We start from the raw sequence: 18,307 nt of genomic DNA on the forward strand, positions 1-18,307 counted from the left end.
TGAACAGATGAAAGTCATTTTCTTTATAATAAATTGGAGGATAAATGCTCATTTCTTGGCATAAATGACAATTATTGGTATAAATGACAATTATTTAAGTGATACTTCGATGTTAAGTATGGCCAATATAATTCCTATGAGTCGACACGATGTTCTTCTTATTAACAATATTCTTAATTGAAGTATTTTCATGCTTCTCTGGGATGTCTTCCTTTCTTTTCTTATTTGAAGTTACTCCCACATTACTGTTTAGTCGGAGGAAATCAGATTCTCAGACCGAAATGTTGCTAAATTTTTGCACCCGAAAAAATCTCCTTGCTGACTTCAGTTAAGTCATTCCTTCCATCGACGAATAGTATTGAACAATGCCTCCCTATTGCAGGCAAATGGACGGACAGATCCGCTACACACAAGCATTCCAGGCAGTTATGACTACTAGTTTTTAACTCATAATACCTGTCGCTAACTTCATGTATTGCACCTTGCTGCAGATTCAGTTGTTGAGCTTTCTAGATCGATATACTAGAAAATTTCTTCACGGAAAGAATGGTATCAGTTCCTCAGTAAGTTATTGTGGTCATTTTATCGCACGTCAGTCAAATGTCTTAAAGCTGGATTTGTTAGAAAGAAGTTCAGTCGGGAAATCATGAGCGATTCTGTATGTTAATTTATCCGATTTAGTGGCACACTTCAGCACACACTTCTGCGTTCTATACCGTTGAATAGTGACGCCATGGAGTTGCACTACGAATATTAATAACTGATTTGACGTTGGCCGACATTCTTCACTCTTCTCTGCGTACCATTGACACACTATTGATATAACTAACGTTCGACCAAAAGGTAGTAGGCATGTCCAGTTTTTATTGGCATTACACATATTGCTTCTTCTGTCGCTTGGTAGTTCACTAGATTATCCGTCAATTGGTCGGCTATGAAATATGGCAACTAAGCAGCTGATGAACCAATGGACAGCAAAAATGACCAGCAGAATCCATCACAACACACAACACATTTAACAACTCTATAGTTTCGTGATTATGTATACAGAAGATCGTATAGGAGTTCGGGGTGGGTTTACTGAGTCATTCATAGGTGAAGATAATTGGTTATTTAAGCAGGTGTCTTTGCAATGAGGTGGAAAAAAACATTCTTCAGCCAAAGATTGTATATACGTAAAAGTAGTACTGAAATATATAAACAAATGCATGATGACAAATGATATTTTCGTTAGTGCTTTACCAGACGTGATTGTAACATGCCGCTCATGCTGAATTTCTTATAAGAGTTTTCCTGAGAGCTTGATACTATCAATTGTTTCTCCTTCACAGCTTCTTGATAGACGAACGATTTGCAATAGGCTTTAATCCTAACTGTTTTTCATATAGCAACACCATGGTTCTTTATATTACACTGAGGTGACAAAAATCATGAGGCGCATTCTAATACCGCGTGGACCATCTTTTGCCCGGCGAAGTGCAGTAACTCGACGTGGCATGGACTCAACAAGTCGTTAGATGTTTCCTATAGGAATATTGATCCATACTACCTCCGTAGCCGTCCACAGCTACGAAAGTGTTACCGGTGCAGTATGTTTTGCACGAACTGACCTCTCGACCATGTCCCATAAATGTTCGTTGAGATTCATACCGGGCGATCTGGATGACCAAATCGTTCGCTTGAACTGTCGAGAATGTTCTTCAAACAAACTGCATGGTGCACTTCCATCCTTTCATCTGAGAAGGCCACTGCTTTCCAATAGTCTAGGATCCAACCGGTAAGGTCATGACCCAAGGAGAAGCGCTACAGCCAATGTCGTGCTGTTAACAATGGCAGTCTCGTTGGTCGTCTACTACCATTGCCCATTAATTCCATATCTCACCCCACTGCCCTAACGGATACGTTCGTCGCACGTCCGACAGTGGTTTCTGAGGTTATTTCACGCAATGTTGCTTGTCTTTTAGCACTGACAACTCTACGCAAACGCCATTGCTTTCGGTCGTTAAGTGAATGTCGTCAGCTGCTGCATTGTCCGTGGTGAGAGATAATCCACGTGACCGCTACGGTCGCAGGTTCGAATCCTGCCTCGGGCATGGATGTGTGTGATGTCCTTAGGTTAGTTAGGTTTAAGTAGTTCTAAGTTCTAGGGGACTGATGACCCACAGATGTTGAGTCCCATAGTGCTCAGAGCCATTTGAGAGATAATGCCTGAAGTTTGGAATTCCCGGCCTACTTTTCGCATTGTGCACCTTGGAATACTGAATTACCTAACGATTTCCGAAATGTAGTGTCACATGCATCTAGCACCAATCACCATTCCGTGTTCAAAGTCTGTTAATCCCCGTCGTGTGGCCATAATTGTGTCGGGAACCTTTTCAAGTGAATCACCTAAGTCTAAACGACAGCTCCGCCAATGTATTGCCCTTTTATAGCTTGCGTAAGCGATACTGACACCATCTGTATTTGTCTGTTTATGGCGACGTTGTGGGACACGTGGCGTGTTTACAAACTACAGTAGTACGGAAACTTTCACTCGCCCCGATGGAGAAAAAGTTACAAACGTGTAAAAAACTACACGGAGTCCGTGAGCTGCACACCTGTGAATTGTGTATCTGTTCACCCACAACTCTTTTGCAGGTAGACCCTGGGTGTATGGCATATTGCAGGGAACTAAACGGTTTCCTAATAGTAATCTTTAAAAAAAAGGCCACCAGCCGGACGTGTGTACCTTCGGGGACTTCGAAACGTTTATTCAGTGGTACTTCAGGTGCTAGTTTGATAACTGCGAATATGCTAGAAATAGAAATTGCACCAGATTCATGTATGAATTTCTCTTGGTGTATAGCTCTCTGTCATAGCCAGTCGAACGTTAAACTGGAGGTGTATCTTGCGTATCCTTTCATAAAACTGGACCGACTGTACGATCGTGGACAAAATCATTTCAATCATACCGCTATAGTAACGAATTTTCTTGCTTAGACTGTAATATTCAGTATTCACCGTCTAGGCCTGGTTGAACTACGTACAACACTAGTCGAGTACCTCGTACCTAATGGAACGACTGGAACTGATCTGCTGCCGGACCACTGTCTAACAGGCGCTGCTCATGCATGGTTGTTTACATCTTTGGGTGGGTTTAGTGACATCTCTGAACAATCAAAGCGACTGTGTCTGGGATACAACATCCACAGTCAACGTCTTTCTTCAGGAGTTCTGTGAACCGGGGTGATGCAAAACATGTTGTGATGTGTGTACAACAGTTATCATCCCTTCCAATTTAAGATGTGCTGTATTCGATGGTAGACTGTAGTTGATGTTTCAAGTAAAGAAGTTCATAGAAACGTTAGCAACATATAAGGCAATTACCGAAAAGAAAATTGTTTCCTTTCGAGACTTTCATTTATCAATGTCTCTCCTGTTTCTTACGTTTTCAGACGAAAATTATGTAGCCAGCGATTACTGGTCACAGTAAAGTATGCGAAAATATGATAAAGTCCACTTACATCATCCTGCTAAACCATCTTGTATTTGCTGCTACTTTTATTTGATTGTAACCGGCTTCTGGAAGCGCTTTGCAGAACATTACCCAAATCTAACACATAATTTAAAAAACTGCAAAAATGAAAAATATACAGTAATCTAGGCTACAATAGTGAGGAATTTATGTTCAACTTCCTAAATCGAGTACAACGAACTGATACGTCATATGTAATTAAATTTCGGAAGTGAAAAAGTTTGTCTGCTGCAGTTTATAGCCATTGTCATTGACGTTGCCTTGAGTAACTGCTAAACTATATCAACGTGATATAAAGATGGTGTTGTGGACTGGCAAGACAGCCAATCCACTAGGAGGAAGCCGAAAGGCACGCGTTTAAGCTCACGCAGGCTGGCGTGAGGTCTGGAACAGTTAAAGGAGTTGAGTCTAGTAAAAAAGGTACGTAGCTGCTGGAATACTTAACTTTAATCCATAATTGGTGAACATCGCTCGTGACGGTACATGTTTTGCAGCATCAATAGTGACTGGTAATGGCGCCTTGCTAGGTCGTAGCAAATGACGTAGCTGAAGGCTATGCTAACTATCGTCTCGGCAAATGAGAGCGTAATTTGTCAGTGAACCATTGCTAGCAAAGTCGGCTGTAAAATTGTGGCGAGTGCTAGGAAGTCTCTCTAGACCTGCCGTGTGGCGGCACTCGGTCTGGAATCACTGCTAGTAGCGACACGCGGGTCCGACGTATACTAACGGACCGCGGCCGATTTAAAGGCTACCACCTAGCAAGTGTGGTGTCTGGCGGTGACACCACAGATGGTTTGTGGTAGTACTAGAAAGCGACATGAAATGAAACAAGAGCTTGATATCTACACTATGGGAGCCTTTTACGAACATGCAGTACACCAGCAAATGAAACTTGCGAAACACCAAGGAGAGATACTCTATAGTACCGCCCCCGTATATTAGAGCCGGTAACAGATTTCGAAGAAATTGCAAGACGCGCTGTTAGGATTGTAACAGGTGCGTGTAATCCATACAAAATCGTAAAGAATGTGCTCAGTGAACTTCAGTCTGGTTCTACGGAAGAAACGTGAGGACATTCTGAAGATAGCCTATTGGATAAATTTAGAAAACGGTGTTGGAGAAATACTGCTACAATTCTGCTGCTACCACATATGTCTAGTCTAGGAAGTGATACAAAATGTCATTTGTCACTCGATTGACACATCATTACAATGGGTTATGGAGCGACTATTAATGATACGTAGTATCCTACGATATTCTCTGTACAGTCACTTGTCACATATACATGGGATGGAACATTAATAGTGGTATCACTGCCGTAGGGCTTCAACGCAAAGGAATCTAATAATGTTGCTTATATCACACGTTAGTTACCGCAGCCCAGATGATCACGCCCATCTCATACCAGGTGCATGTGTAGTCTAGAGAATAGTAGAGCTTTTTGAAGCAGATGGTCTAATATAGTGCTGTCACGAAGCGTTCGAAATAAAAACGATAGTTTCGGATAAAAATTGAATGTCAGAGAGGAAGTACTCAGTACAGTGTCATCAGGACCTTCAACAGGCTCGCGGAGCATCTGCATTTCCTTACAGAATAATAGTGAAATGGTTAAAAGCTTTCAACGGGGGACGCAAATATGTGGCAGATATTCGTAGACCATGTCGTGCCGTGTCAGCGAAGAAGAAGCACCTGCTTCTATCACGTTAGTGGACAGTGATTGGCACCAAACGATTCATGGGTGGCCTGAGAGACAGGGTTAGTGCATATGACTGTGCCTCATATTCTGAAGGAGTGTTTGGGCATAAGAAAAATTGCATCACGATAGGTCCTGCATGGAGAAATGCAGAAAGGGCTAGGATATGACGTTGCTCGTATCTGTTAATACAGCACTTATGAGAATAAACAGAGGTTTCCTTACACTGTATCATTACGACGGTTGAGACATTGGCCAAATCATACGACCCATACCTGAAATGCCAATGAAACGAATGGCGTCATTACGGGTTACCAGGACCATCGATATCTCGTCAGAACCTCAGGAATGTGAAAGTTTCAATGATTATCGGGTACTACTGTGATGGCGTTATGCTAACACATACGGCTTCGCAACGGCAGACAGTTAATGAGTTGAATCACTGTCGATTTTAAGAACACAGCTTGCGTCCTGCTTTGAGAAGGCAGCGGCGACGCAATCTGCAATATCAGCCATCATTTTGGAAGACAATACCCTGCCGCATGCACTACAAGCTATGACTAACTCTTTCGATCGATGGGCTGTGAAGTGCTGTATCCTTTATACCCCTTAGACCTACGCCTTTATGACTTTTACTAGATTCCTAAGATAAAAGATGCACTTCGCATTTTATTCAGAATTGTCACAAAGATTAGTCGGGCAACTGAACGGTAATTTCGAACTACCAACACAACTGGCTCTGCTAAAGGTATCCTAGGACTTCCACGTGTCTGGAAACGGGTTATACATGATGTTAGTGAGCTCTTGGGACGACAGTAAATCTTGTATCAATTTTTGGTCGTATGTCAGAGAAAAAGGAAAAATATACTCTCTATAAATTACACAACGACTTCCTTTCTGAATTTTTATAGACAAACGAAGAGTGGAAAATGGACATTTGTGGTATAAAATTGATCAATGTGATGTCTAGTTTTGAAAAACATGGTTAATTATCTTTAAATTAAGTAGAGTAATTAAAATCAATTTAATGATTTGAGGAAAGATTTTGGTCCGTATTTTCATTGTGAAGCGAAGAACGGTAAATGGACAAATTGGGTATCAAACTGACTGTGTGAGGTCTAGATTTGCTAAAAAAAATATGTAATCGCTTGAAAATAATCTGTGTAATTAAAAAAAAACTTAATAAGTGATGTGAAGAAAAATTCTCCTATGTATTCTTTTCCGAATTTTCATAGCCAAATAAATAATTGAAAAGGGTCGATTTAGCTCTGCAAGAAAAAGGAGGTTAAATGCTTCAAATTAATCAGGGTGATTATGAAGAAATTAAATCTTGAATTGTATTGAACAGAGCGAAAATTTTTGTCCGAATTTTAATAGCCAAAAGAGTGGAAACTGGCCAACTGGGGTATCAAAAACGTCAGCGTGAAGCTTAGTTTTGCAGAGAAAGATATAACTGCGTGATAACAATCAGAGTGATTATGAAAAATTTAATTTCCGATTTCAGGGAAAACAGAATCATTTACCGAAGATCTGCTGGTACCTGTGTGAAGTGTCAGAAAGTGCATCTCTCCAATATATTTTGCACGTAAAACTTTGCACGTTTGTGATATTTAATGGTCAAAAATGTCTCCTTCCAATGAAATTCTAAATTTAGGAGATTCTGAGATTAGAAGACGGCAGGAAGGGAAACGATGTGTCGAAAAGTTCATATGGTCGCAAATCACACTTAGATACTCTCTCTCGCTTTAATATCCGTCTGTTGTGAGGAAAACTGAGATAAAACGCTTCCTGGCATATTCATATTGTGAGTTTCCTGGGGTCGTACGTGTAGTAGCTGCTGTGCACCTAATGATTCCCTACTAATGAAGAAATCGTAGCATTCACGTTGCAGCCTTCATGGTCTTTCTCGTTCTTCCCGGCTTTTCCCTAACTATAGCTACATGGTCATCATATTTCAGGTTTGATAATAACGACACGATTTTAATTTAGAATTAATTTTTAGGTATCTCTCGTAGTTTAGTTAAAATTGTCTAATTTCGGTACCACTTGTTTATTTGATTTAGATTTTGAAAGCGCAAGAATTGACATTTGCAAATATTTTATACAACGTGTTTCTTGCTTGTGGCAGGGAAACGTTTTGTGTCCTTATTCTCGTACTTTATCCACAGCGAGAATAATCAGGGGCGTGCGCTTGTTCGTTGCAGGTACTTGGCGATTATTCGGCCGCTGAAGCCACGCATGGGCCGGCGCACCACTCTGGGCATCGCGGGCGGCATCTGGGTTCTGGGCTCGCTTATGTCGCTGCCCATGCTGCTGTTCTTCACGACGGCGCCCTTAGATAAGGCTGGCGGGGAGACGCAGATCGTCTGCTATCCCGAGTGGCCCGACGGCCCCGGGCCGGGATCCCTGTACGACTACATGTAAGTAGCGCCACTTACGCTGATTCCTCTAGCGACCAGACCCACTCAGTCGTTTACCTGATTACCTCTCACCCTCGTTAGTTCTTGCCTATATATGTACGATGCCTGTATTATCGATCTGGGCTGTCACGTGATGTAATCTGTTGCAGCTCATGAAACTCAGATTGTCGTCCTGCCACATACGCTCCTTGCCCCCGCACCCACACCACCTCCACCACCAGCGGCAATACGACGAGGTTGCAACGTAGAAATCATTTCTCTTCCAGCACTGGTTCCACACCTTCACTGATATGTTTGGTATCGAGTGACTTCACGTTGTATTTTTTGTGTGTTGGAGTCACTCATATAACCGTATGTTTTGTGTCATTACTTTGACTGAAAATTTAAGCGAAAATTCAATTCCCACTATAAAATATAAGAACCCATGTTTCAGTGAAGTTTTACGTCTGTTACAATTCATATTCGCAAATACTGTTGCTACCGGATGGCACATAATACGCTAGTCAATTAGAGGTTGACAGTTATTCTGGGTAACTCTTATTGGAACGTTTAACGCTCTAACAAGTGAAGGACATCAGAAGTTTCTCTCTAATACTTGGAAAATAGTAGAAAACGTTTCCATTTACATACTAATATTGCCAAAACAGACAAAGGGAACGTACGTTTTTGTATACCGAAACACTGTCAGCCTTACTAAGATTTATTCTGTATCTCTGTGGCACACTCATTTGAAACTTATTGGTTTCTGAATCAATCCACGTAAGAACCTGTTTGAAGTAATACGCTCAAAGATAAAAGAAACGACGCAACACGAAGGAATTATTAGAATGGGACGAATATCGCTAGACAAACAAATTGTTGTAGTTTTAGCAAAATTGAATGATTTATTGAAGAGAAAGCGCTTGAGAAATTTAGTAAGTCAATAACGTGCTGGTCTACCTCTGGCTCTTATGCAAGCCATTATTCGGCTTGGCAATGACTCAAAAAGTTAATGGATATCCTTCTGAGGGATATCATGCTAAATTCTGTCCAATCGGCGACGTACCGCTGTGCGGTTAGGGTACGTCGGATGATGACCAAAAGGGTAGTGCTATAATAAAAGATGGCACCCCGGGTCGTATGACGTGCGACACTGAGGTTCGTATCTGAATGCTGTCTGGGTCGTCACTAGACACAGATCGAAACTCTCACACGGAAAAAGAGCAGCTGTATATGAATCGGCCTAAGAAGCAAGCTACCCTTCACAACCAGACGATTATGTGCAGACCAGCCACAGCTACAGTTCTACGGCTACGAACTGCTATAGTGCGATGCCACTGTAGCGTAGTTGAACTGAGTCAGATTACTACAACATCACACTAGGCGTCATGGTGTATATATACGCATTGCTCAGCAGGCGAAATAAATGATCATCCTGAATTTGAGTGACGCAGTCTATTGGGCATTCATAGGCCGGTTGTTCGACTAGACTACACTGTCTATCCTTCAGAAGCGTCGTCTACTAGTTGGAGCCGCTTGCCTATTACCTGACAGCCAGCCATGATAGTTCCGGACTTCGAATTTGATTTGCCGGGGCGAGCTCACTCAGAATCGCCTGTCACACCAGTCAACTTACAACCGCCCTTGGTTCAACTCTGCCCTTTATGCCAGTTTCTAAGGGCTGGCGACAATGTATGCCAGTCGCCGGCCCTTGGGCCACCCGAGCTGGCATGCACGGACACCGACGCTGCCAGCCACTGTTGCACTTCTGGCACCGAATTAGGATTTCGCCCCGAGGACATCAGATCCTGTGCACTGGTCTTTCTGGTCCTATGCCTTAATATCAGGTATCAGATGCTGAAAGTACACATAAGCCAGTAAGAGTCACTTCATGTTAGGTCGGGAGCTTAATGATTATAATAAATTATGATGGTGTCGGGGATGCCTTTAATGCACTCGCATATTTAAAAAAATAGAGATAAGTATGGTGAAAATCAATTAAATGAATTTAAGGTCCTAATTCCAAGGTGCTGCTTCAGCAGTAAAGCCTGTTACATTCCTACTTCAGGTCGTCGAGTGTAGAGTGACGCCTCCTGAACCCACATAGGAAGCGACGTCGAAGAGACCAGATTTCGAGAACACAAGCTAAGTGTCGGTAAACCATGTGCTCCTTGGTATTCGCTATCCAAATTCTGTAATTTTCACTACAATAACTAGTAAGGCAAGTATCATTCTTTCCCGGTTGAGATTAAAATGGATTCTTATCAGACATTGGTATATGTTCCTATTAGTGAATTTAAGTTAAAAGTATTTTAATAAGATCAGAGTTATCAGGTGGCCACAGGGTAAGACATCACGAACAATGGACAAAGCAAAATACATTTCCCCAGATAATGGGGTAGTTGTATTCCTCAGTGTTAATGGAAAGGAAATCATATCCACCCTGTTTTATCGTGCGAGCCAATAGTGACCGAATATGGATCCAAGACGTAGTTGGTTTTGATATTCGTATAAGATGATGCCATATTTGGTATCGATGATACTTAATGTTGTTAGAAGGCACCCCTGATCTTGTAAGGCAACTGCAGGCAGTTGTGAATGCTACTTGAGAATTGTGTTATCGGTTATCCATATTTTATTTCCAGGTGTGATATACAGGGTGGTTATAATTAAACTGACAGTGTTTCGAGTGCTGCAGTACGGGCTGTATGAACCGCAGGACACTGAAACGTGAAGTATGCTGCAAAAATGATAGTTCCACTTCCTGCCACCATTTCAAAATATCGAGCTTTATGGGATCATAATATGAAATGTTTCCTGTATTAACGTCAGTATGCTATTTGTCGCTTGTTGATGCGTGTTGATTTCTTTTATGAAGTGATTGATGGTATACAGGGTTACGAAGGAAGTTCCCGAGTGAAATGCAGCGTCTGCGGAGAAGAAAGTCTGTGAACTGACGGCAAAGTTGTTTTACCGAAACTACAGCAATAGCAGCGCTGTATTTCGGGAATTTCGCACAGCTGCAAAGAGGCACCACGACAATAACTGAGTTAAACAAACGATCAAGAAAGTAGAAGAAACCGGTGAAATATTTCGTGCAGCAGGAAGAGGGAGTGACTCATTCGCATGGAAGTTTTTGACGAAGTTGCTGTAACTACGACCGACCGTACAACACACGCGTCAAATTCTGCAACCCGCGCACCAGCTGTGTCAAAGGAATTGTCTCCCCCCGTTCAACAGTTCAAAAGGTTTTGCAGCGTATTTTACAAGATTCGTAATATGCACCAAATGAAGCCCCAAGATATGCTACAACGCCGTGAATTTGCCCTTCGTTTTCCGCCACGGATGGAAATGGCTCGCATAAGGCTGGAGAAATTCTATGACTGGATGGCGTACATTTTACTCTGCATGGTGGCGTGAATGCACAGAACCCTGTCGCATAAAGGGCTCTGAGGGACTTTCGGTAACGACTGCATCATCCCTAAGTAATTTCAGTAAGTGTAGCCTTTCAGAGCCCCAGACTTATATCCAGGTGACTTTTGGTTGTAGAAATATCTGAACGATCGTATCTATCAGGGATGAATCCAGACACATCCTGATATGAAGGATGTAATACGTCGATGGCTCTGAGCACTATGGGACTTAACAGCTATGGTCGTCAGTCCCCTAGAACTTAGAACTACTTAAACCTTACTAACTTAAGGACAGCACACAACACCCAGTCATCACGAGGCAGAGAAAATCCCTGAAACCGCCTGGAATCGAACCCGGGAACCCGGGCGTGGGAAGCGAGAACGCTACCGCACGACCACGAGCTGCGGACAATACGTCGATATATAGCTCTGATTACACTAGATATGCTGCGACCAACTGTCAACCCTACAGTATTACAGATGCAGCATGTTGCTGAGTATGTTGTAACTTGTGACCATATCCTAATAAACATGCCAGAACCACTGGTATTGTGTGTCTGATCGTTGCTCCCATTCTCTGCATCTACGCCAATTCCGACTACTTGCAGCGTCACACTTTCGCCTGGTGGCTGAAAGTGGAATCTATTTTTCAGAATAACCAACGAGTCCGCATATTAAAGAATATACTTAAGACGTTTCAGGGCCCTGCAGTGTATACAACCCACACTTAAGCTCCTGTAACACAGTAATTTTTATTACAGCCAGCCAGTATTGACTGAATTTGGAAACTAATGCTATGACGTCTACAATCTTTAATTTTTACAGTCGCCTCTGACCTTTCCATCCAGAAAACTGCTATGTTATTGGAAGCCACTTTCAATCCTGAAATCGATACCGACTTGCCGCTCTAAGCGTAGCAATATTTTCCATTTGTCTAAGAGACAGGGCAGTTGTTTGGTTGTGTATCAGATGGATGCGTCAGGGGTCTTGTGGAATACGTCAGTAATGTGCTCCATTCAGACCCGGACCCTTTCATGGTATCCAAAAATAGTCAACTGGCTACAAATCGTAAGTTGAACATTAGTGAGTGTTCACATTAGCAGTCTCAGTTCAGATCAACTTCGTGTGGCACATGAATCTAGGTGAGGAAGAGCTCCTTCCATGTAAGTCACGATCCACTTCCCACCGAAGAGAGTATGTAAGCACAGGTGAGACAAATGAAAGCAATGACGTTACAAGACCCTATAGTTCTACTCTTATCAGTGACATGTGCCTTTGTGAAACACTCGCAATCATCTGATCCACGAGAAAGGTGGTGGTAGAGCCTTACAGCTCACAACGTACGATGAAGTCCTTTTTGGAGGTGTCACCACCAGTGGGCTCATCTTTTGGGGTGACGAACCATGGAAATCGCTGCCTGTAGTGTTGTGTTGATTGGCGACTCCATACAGTGCCAGTGTTGTGGCTAATCATGTGACGCGTGGCATATGTCCTGGATGAACATTGTCACACTACCCCTCATCCTGTCACCAGGAAACTAGTCTTTCCTGAGGCAACATAGAATCTACAACATGAGTGTAAATTTTTTTTATGAAATGCGTCTTTCGTATATGCTGGTAGAGAGGTTCTTCCTGTACTTTTCCATGTCATCAGTCTTTTGACAGGATTGATGAGGAACGCCACGAACTCTTCTCCTGTTCCAACCTCTTCAATTCAAAGTATCACTTGAACCGAACTTTCTCGGGTATTTCTTGGAAATCTTCCAATCTCTGCATTCTCCTACAGTTTTCAGCCTCCACAGCTTCCTCAAGTACCATGTAAACTATTTATTGATGTCTTCACACACATTGTATCACCCTGTCGGTTCTTCTAGTCATTGTTTTCTACATGGTTCTCTTCTTGCCGTTTCTCTGGAGAACCTCCTCATTTTTGACCTTCATCCACTTAAATTTCAACTTCTACCACATCTCAAACACTTCAATACCTAGTTTTCATGGTTCTCTCACCGTCCGTGATTTACTCACATACAGTCCCTTGTTCCAAACGTACTTTCAAAAAATTTATTTCTTAAACTTTGGTCAGTGTTTGATACTGGTAAAGATATCATTTGAGCAGGAAATGTCAATCCTTATACAAGTGTGCTGGACCCAGTTACATCCTGTGAAGTATGGAAGCCATTTTAAAGAGAGTTTTTTTTTTTTTAATTTCCAACCGCCTCCTCCAACACACACACACACACACACACACACACACACACACACACACATACAATCAAACACACTCATCCACACACACACACACGCACACACACACACACACACACACACACACACACACACACACACATACACACACGCACACACTCACGGGTTTGTGTCGAGGAGGAAGTGTAAAGGATTGCTTACTGTAGTGTCGAGGCATCTACTCGTATGTCTACGTTCATTTGCTTTCCCAAAACTGTATATATATTTCGTATTTTGTTGCAATATTGCCCCTCTATGTTTTTCTGATCCTTTTCCCTGTTTACCTTTGCAGGTACAAATGCAGGTGTCGTTTCCAGATTTCCTAGATGTCTTTTGTGCCAATAAATCAACTTCAGTGGCAAATTTGATCCCCAGCGATGCTTAAGAGGTCACAAAAATAGAAGGTTTAGTCATATTAAATTCTGTTCTGGGATTTCGAGTGGGAAATCTATGGTTTCTTTCACTTTTATTTCTTGGCTTTATATTTCCTCAATGAATATAGAGAAGTCTCGGCTCCACTCTGAAGGCTCCCAATAGTACTCTGCACGTAGTTGACGGTGGGCAATCAGTGCCAGGCAGATAAGCTGCCTTTCCACATTTTCTGTACTCAAATTTTCCTTTAATACTCATGGTAATGTTGGTCATAGAGATTAGGAAAAATGCCCTGATATATTTGGACATCGCCGGCCGCGGTGGTCTAGCAGTTCTAGGCGCTCAGTCCGGAACCGCGCGACTGCTACGGTCGCAGGTTCGAATCCTGCCTCGGGCATGGATGTGTGTGATGTTCTTAGGTTAGTTAGGTCTAAGTAGTTCTAAGTTCTAGGGGACAGATGACCACAGATGTTAAGTCCCGTAGTGCTCAGAGCCATTTGAACCATTTTATATTTGGACATCAACTAGTTACGGAACTAACTACGAAAGCGTTAGTCTTTTCGAGTACTCCATTATTTCTTTTTGTTACTTATCCCTCGTAAACTATTCCTTTTTACATATTCTTTCCTGTTTCGTTCATGAGATATCGATCTCCATTATCTCATAATTATCTTAAATTCTTCACATTTTTGCCGTTCCCTTCGTAGTTTCATCTGGTTAGATACGTCAGGATTAATTAGGAGCGTACAATGTCCTGGAAGAGTTGATGCTTTTAGAGTACCTTCCAAACATATATGAATACACACTAACGAGCCAAAACGATAGTACCACTGTCCGGTGGGAGATTGAACGCCACCTGGTGGCGCATCAGTCATGTCACGTGGTAAGAAAACCGTGTGAGCGGAGCAGAGGGCAGTGGGGTATAATTCTAGCGAGGTCGGAGTCTACCACTTTCTGTAAAACAGGCGACGATCCGTGCAGGGTTTCAAATGGTTCAAATGGATCTGAGCACTATGGGACCTAACATCTGAGGTCTTCAGTCCCCTAGAACTTAGAACTACTTAAACCTAACTAACCTAAGGGCATCACACACAGCTATGCCTAAGGCAGTATTCGAACCTGCGACCGTACCAGTCGCGTGGTTCCGGAATGGAGGGCCTAGAACCACTCGGCCACCGCGGCCGGCGTGTGCAGGATTTGATGACAGAGTACAATTCTGCTGCAGCCACAAGTGTTTTCAAATTAGATCGTTCAGGGTACATCGTTGAACGTGGGGCTCCACAGCAAACGATCTTTACATGTTCCAATGATGACCCAACGACGTCGTCAATTTGAGTGGCAGGCAGCATAGAGATTGGGCCATTTCGCCTGGCCGGATGAATACGTTTCTTGTTAAGGAAAGTCGATGTCCTTTATAGATACGTCATCATGCAGGCCAACGACGGTTCGAAACAACCACTCTGTCACGAACGACAGCCTATGACGGCAGTGTTATGTTATGCACCCTATTCATCTGGGTTTCCACGAAACTTGTGGTCGTAATCGAAGGCACCATGTCAACTATGGACGTGAATATTATTGCGCACCCTTCATGCTTGATGTCTTCCCCGACGACTCCGGGATTTACCAACGGGATAACTGTCCGTGTCACAAGTCCAGATTCGTTCTATACTGGTCTGAGGAGCAGATTAGTGAACTCACCTTGAAGTCTGGAGCACCAAATTCACCTTATCTGTAAACGATGGTACACAGTGTGATCGCCTTCGGATGCCAGTTCCGCGCTCACAAACAATCTGTCAGTCATTAACGGGAACTATGTAACATTTGCGTAGAATTCTGATGGAACATACCTCTAGGAACCTACGAATAAGTTCTCGACTCTATGGCACAGAGGTGCTGCTGTACTGCATTCCAAAAGAGGACTGCCAACTCATTAAGCAGGTGGTCGTAATGTGTTAGCTCTTCGTTCTAAAAGACTACACTGTAATGAACATCGCATCTTTTCTATGAACAACAAGAAATAAATTTTGGCTCATGCACTGGCATGTGTAAGCAATTTTGTTCACACGACGTGGAGGACTAGCCTCCATTGGCGTTTGACGTGCGTTGTGTGTGAAATCTGCTGGAGACCATCTCATGCACTAAGAGTGTTTATGGCAGTAGTGGAAATGGTTCAAATGGCTCTGAGCACTATGGGACTTAACGTCTGAGGTCATCAGTCCCCTCGAACGTAGAACTACTTAAACCTAACTAACCTAAGGACATCACACACATCGATGCCCAATGCAGGATTCGAACCTGCGACGGTAGCGGTCGCGCGGATCCAGGCTGAAGTGCCTAGAACCGCTCGGCCACTCTGGCCGGCGGGAGGAAGGATAATTGGCCCTCATTTTATCGATGGCAATCTAAATGGTGCAATGTATGCTGATTTCCTACGTAATGTTCTACCGATGTTACTGCAAGATGTTTCACTGCATGCAGAATGGCGATGTACTTCCAACGTGATGGATGTCCGGCGCATAGCTTGCATGCGGTTGGAGCGGTGCTGAATAGCATATTTCATGAGAGGTGGATTGGTCGTCGAAGTACCACACCATGGCCCACACGTTCGCTTGATCTGACGTCCCCGAATTTCTTTCTGTGGGGAAAGTTGAACGATATTTGCTATCGTGATCCACCGGCAACGCCTGACAACATGCGTCAGCGCATTGTCAATGCATGTGCGAACATTAAGGAAGGCGAACTACTCGCTGTTGAGAGGAATGTCGTTACACGTATTTCCAAATGCATTGAGGTTGACGGACATCAATTTGAGCATTTGTTGCATTAATGTGTAATTTAGAGGTAATCACGCTGTAACAGCAGGCGTTCTCAGAAGTGATAAGTTCACACACGCACATGTATCTCATTGGAACAACCGAAAAAATGGCTCAAATGTCTCTGAGCACTATGGGAATAACATCTGAGGTCATCAGTCCCCTAGAACATAGAACTACTTAAACCTAACTAACCTAAGGACATCACACACATCCATGCCCGAGGCAGGATTCGAACCTGCGACCGTAGCAGCAGCGCGGTTCCGGACTGAAGCGCCTAGAGCCGCTCGGCCACAGCGGCCGGCGGAACAACCGAAATAAAGTGTTCAAACTTTGTTTTTTCTTTATTGTGATTTCATTCCCCTGCCCCATATGGGCAGGGGAGGGCTGTCAGAGGCACAATCCGCCGCTCTTCAGCGGAGTGACATGCCAACTAAAATAAGAATAAAATGTCACATACATAAGCTGATAAAAAAAGCGGAATATAAACAAAAAGTCACCAGAAAGTTAAAAAACATAGTTGGCCATTCTTAAAGTACAGAGAAGACACTGAATGGACATGCACATGTTAAAAGCCGGCCACAGTGTTAAAAACATTCCAGAATAATTCAAACGTCCTACGTTTTGTATTTTAATTTAAAAAACCTACCTGCTACCAACTGTTCGTCTAAAATTGTGAGCCGTATGTTCGTGACTATTACAGCGCCATCTATCAAAAAGCGAAAAAAGTGGTCCAACTGAAACATTAATATTTCTTTACGTACTACACGAATATGTAATAAAAATGGGGGCTCCTATTTAAAAAAATCTCAGTTGATATCCGTTTGACCTATGACAGCGCCATCTAGCGGGCCAACCTTAGCGCCATCTGGTTTCTCCCTTCAGGCTAGACAAGTTTCGTTCGTAGTAGTTTTTTCGTTTGACGCTTATTTCCTGAGATATTTGGCCCGGTGACGATCAATGGGCCACCCTGTATGTAGCTTCAGTTTCACTACCACTTTTGTTTCCGCATTAAAAAGGTCATACCAGAAAGCTTATTCATCTACCCAAACACACGTAAACAGCGCCAACTCAAACACCTGCTTATGTAAGTGAACTAGAAAAGGTGTTCTTACCACAAAAGCTACATATCTCGTCAAACAAAATGGTTACCAGCATTATAGAAAATCAAATAACGAAACATGCAGACTCCTACAAACATACGAGCAATATGAATGCTACGAATGCTCATCCAGTTTTCTTAGCAAAGAAATGTCTAAGGAAAATATACAGCACATAAAATATTGTGGACCTTTCACTACGTTACCCGACGCAACGTCTGTGAACTACTCAGGAGTAATGAAACAGGTTGTAAAATGTTGTGTGTCTAAGGCTACCATCCAGCCCTTCAACTGGACCCCTAACCGACACGAAATCCTCATCTCAGTGGAGAGACAGGGGAAAAGGGAAACTTCACTGATAAAAGCGGTAGTTTACTCCAAAGGAAACTTAATAGGCTGAGGACTCATGTAGAGGAACTCAAATTTTAGTACAAGGAAGACCATTGTGTTTGTGTTTACAAGAGACGCATTCAAAGTCACTGGACATCCCTTGTGCTAAGTGGATATAGCTTCCACAGAAAGGATACTCTCAGTGGAAATAGACATAAGGGTGGACAGGCCGTCCCTTTAGATTATACATACCATTTGTCTCCCCCTTTGACTGATGACCTCAGAAGTTAAGTCCCATAGTTCTCAGAGCCATTTGTCTCTCCCTTTACTACCAATGTGTAACTATTTCATATCACAGCTTATCTGAAACACAGGGTCACAATCAGGTTCCTCTATCTGCCCCATCAACATGTAGACGATCAAGAAG

The 18,307-nt window shown here is 42.8% G+C and overlaps 1 protein-coding gene across 1 annotated transcript in view; it reads left to right on the forward strand.

Annotated features, from left to right (window-relative positions):
- The window catches only part of LOC124722430 (tachykinin-like peptides receptor 99D), a 650,670-nt gene that overhangs the window by 254,841 nt on the left and 377,522 nt on the right, over window positions 1–18,307 (forward strand). Inside the window, exon 3 of the mRNA XM_047247593.1 lies at window positions 7,412–7,627. Coding sequence (XP_047103549.1) covers window positions 7,412–7,627 — 216 coding nt within the window. The remainder of the gene's footprint in view (window positions 1–7,411; window positions 7,628–18,307) is intronic.

This window comes from Schistocerca piceifrons, chromosome X, assembly GCF_021461385.2.
Source record: "Schistocerca piceifrons isolate TAMUIC-IGC-003096 chromosome X, iqSchPice1.1, whole genome shotgun sequence".
Lineage (NCBI taxonomy): Eukaryota > Metazoa > Arthropoda > Insecta > Orthoptera > Acrididae > Schistocerca > Schistocerca piceifrons.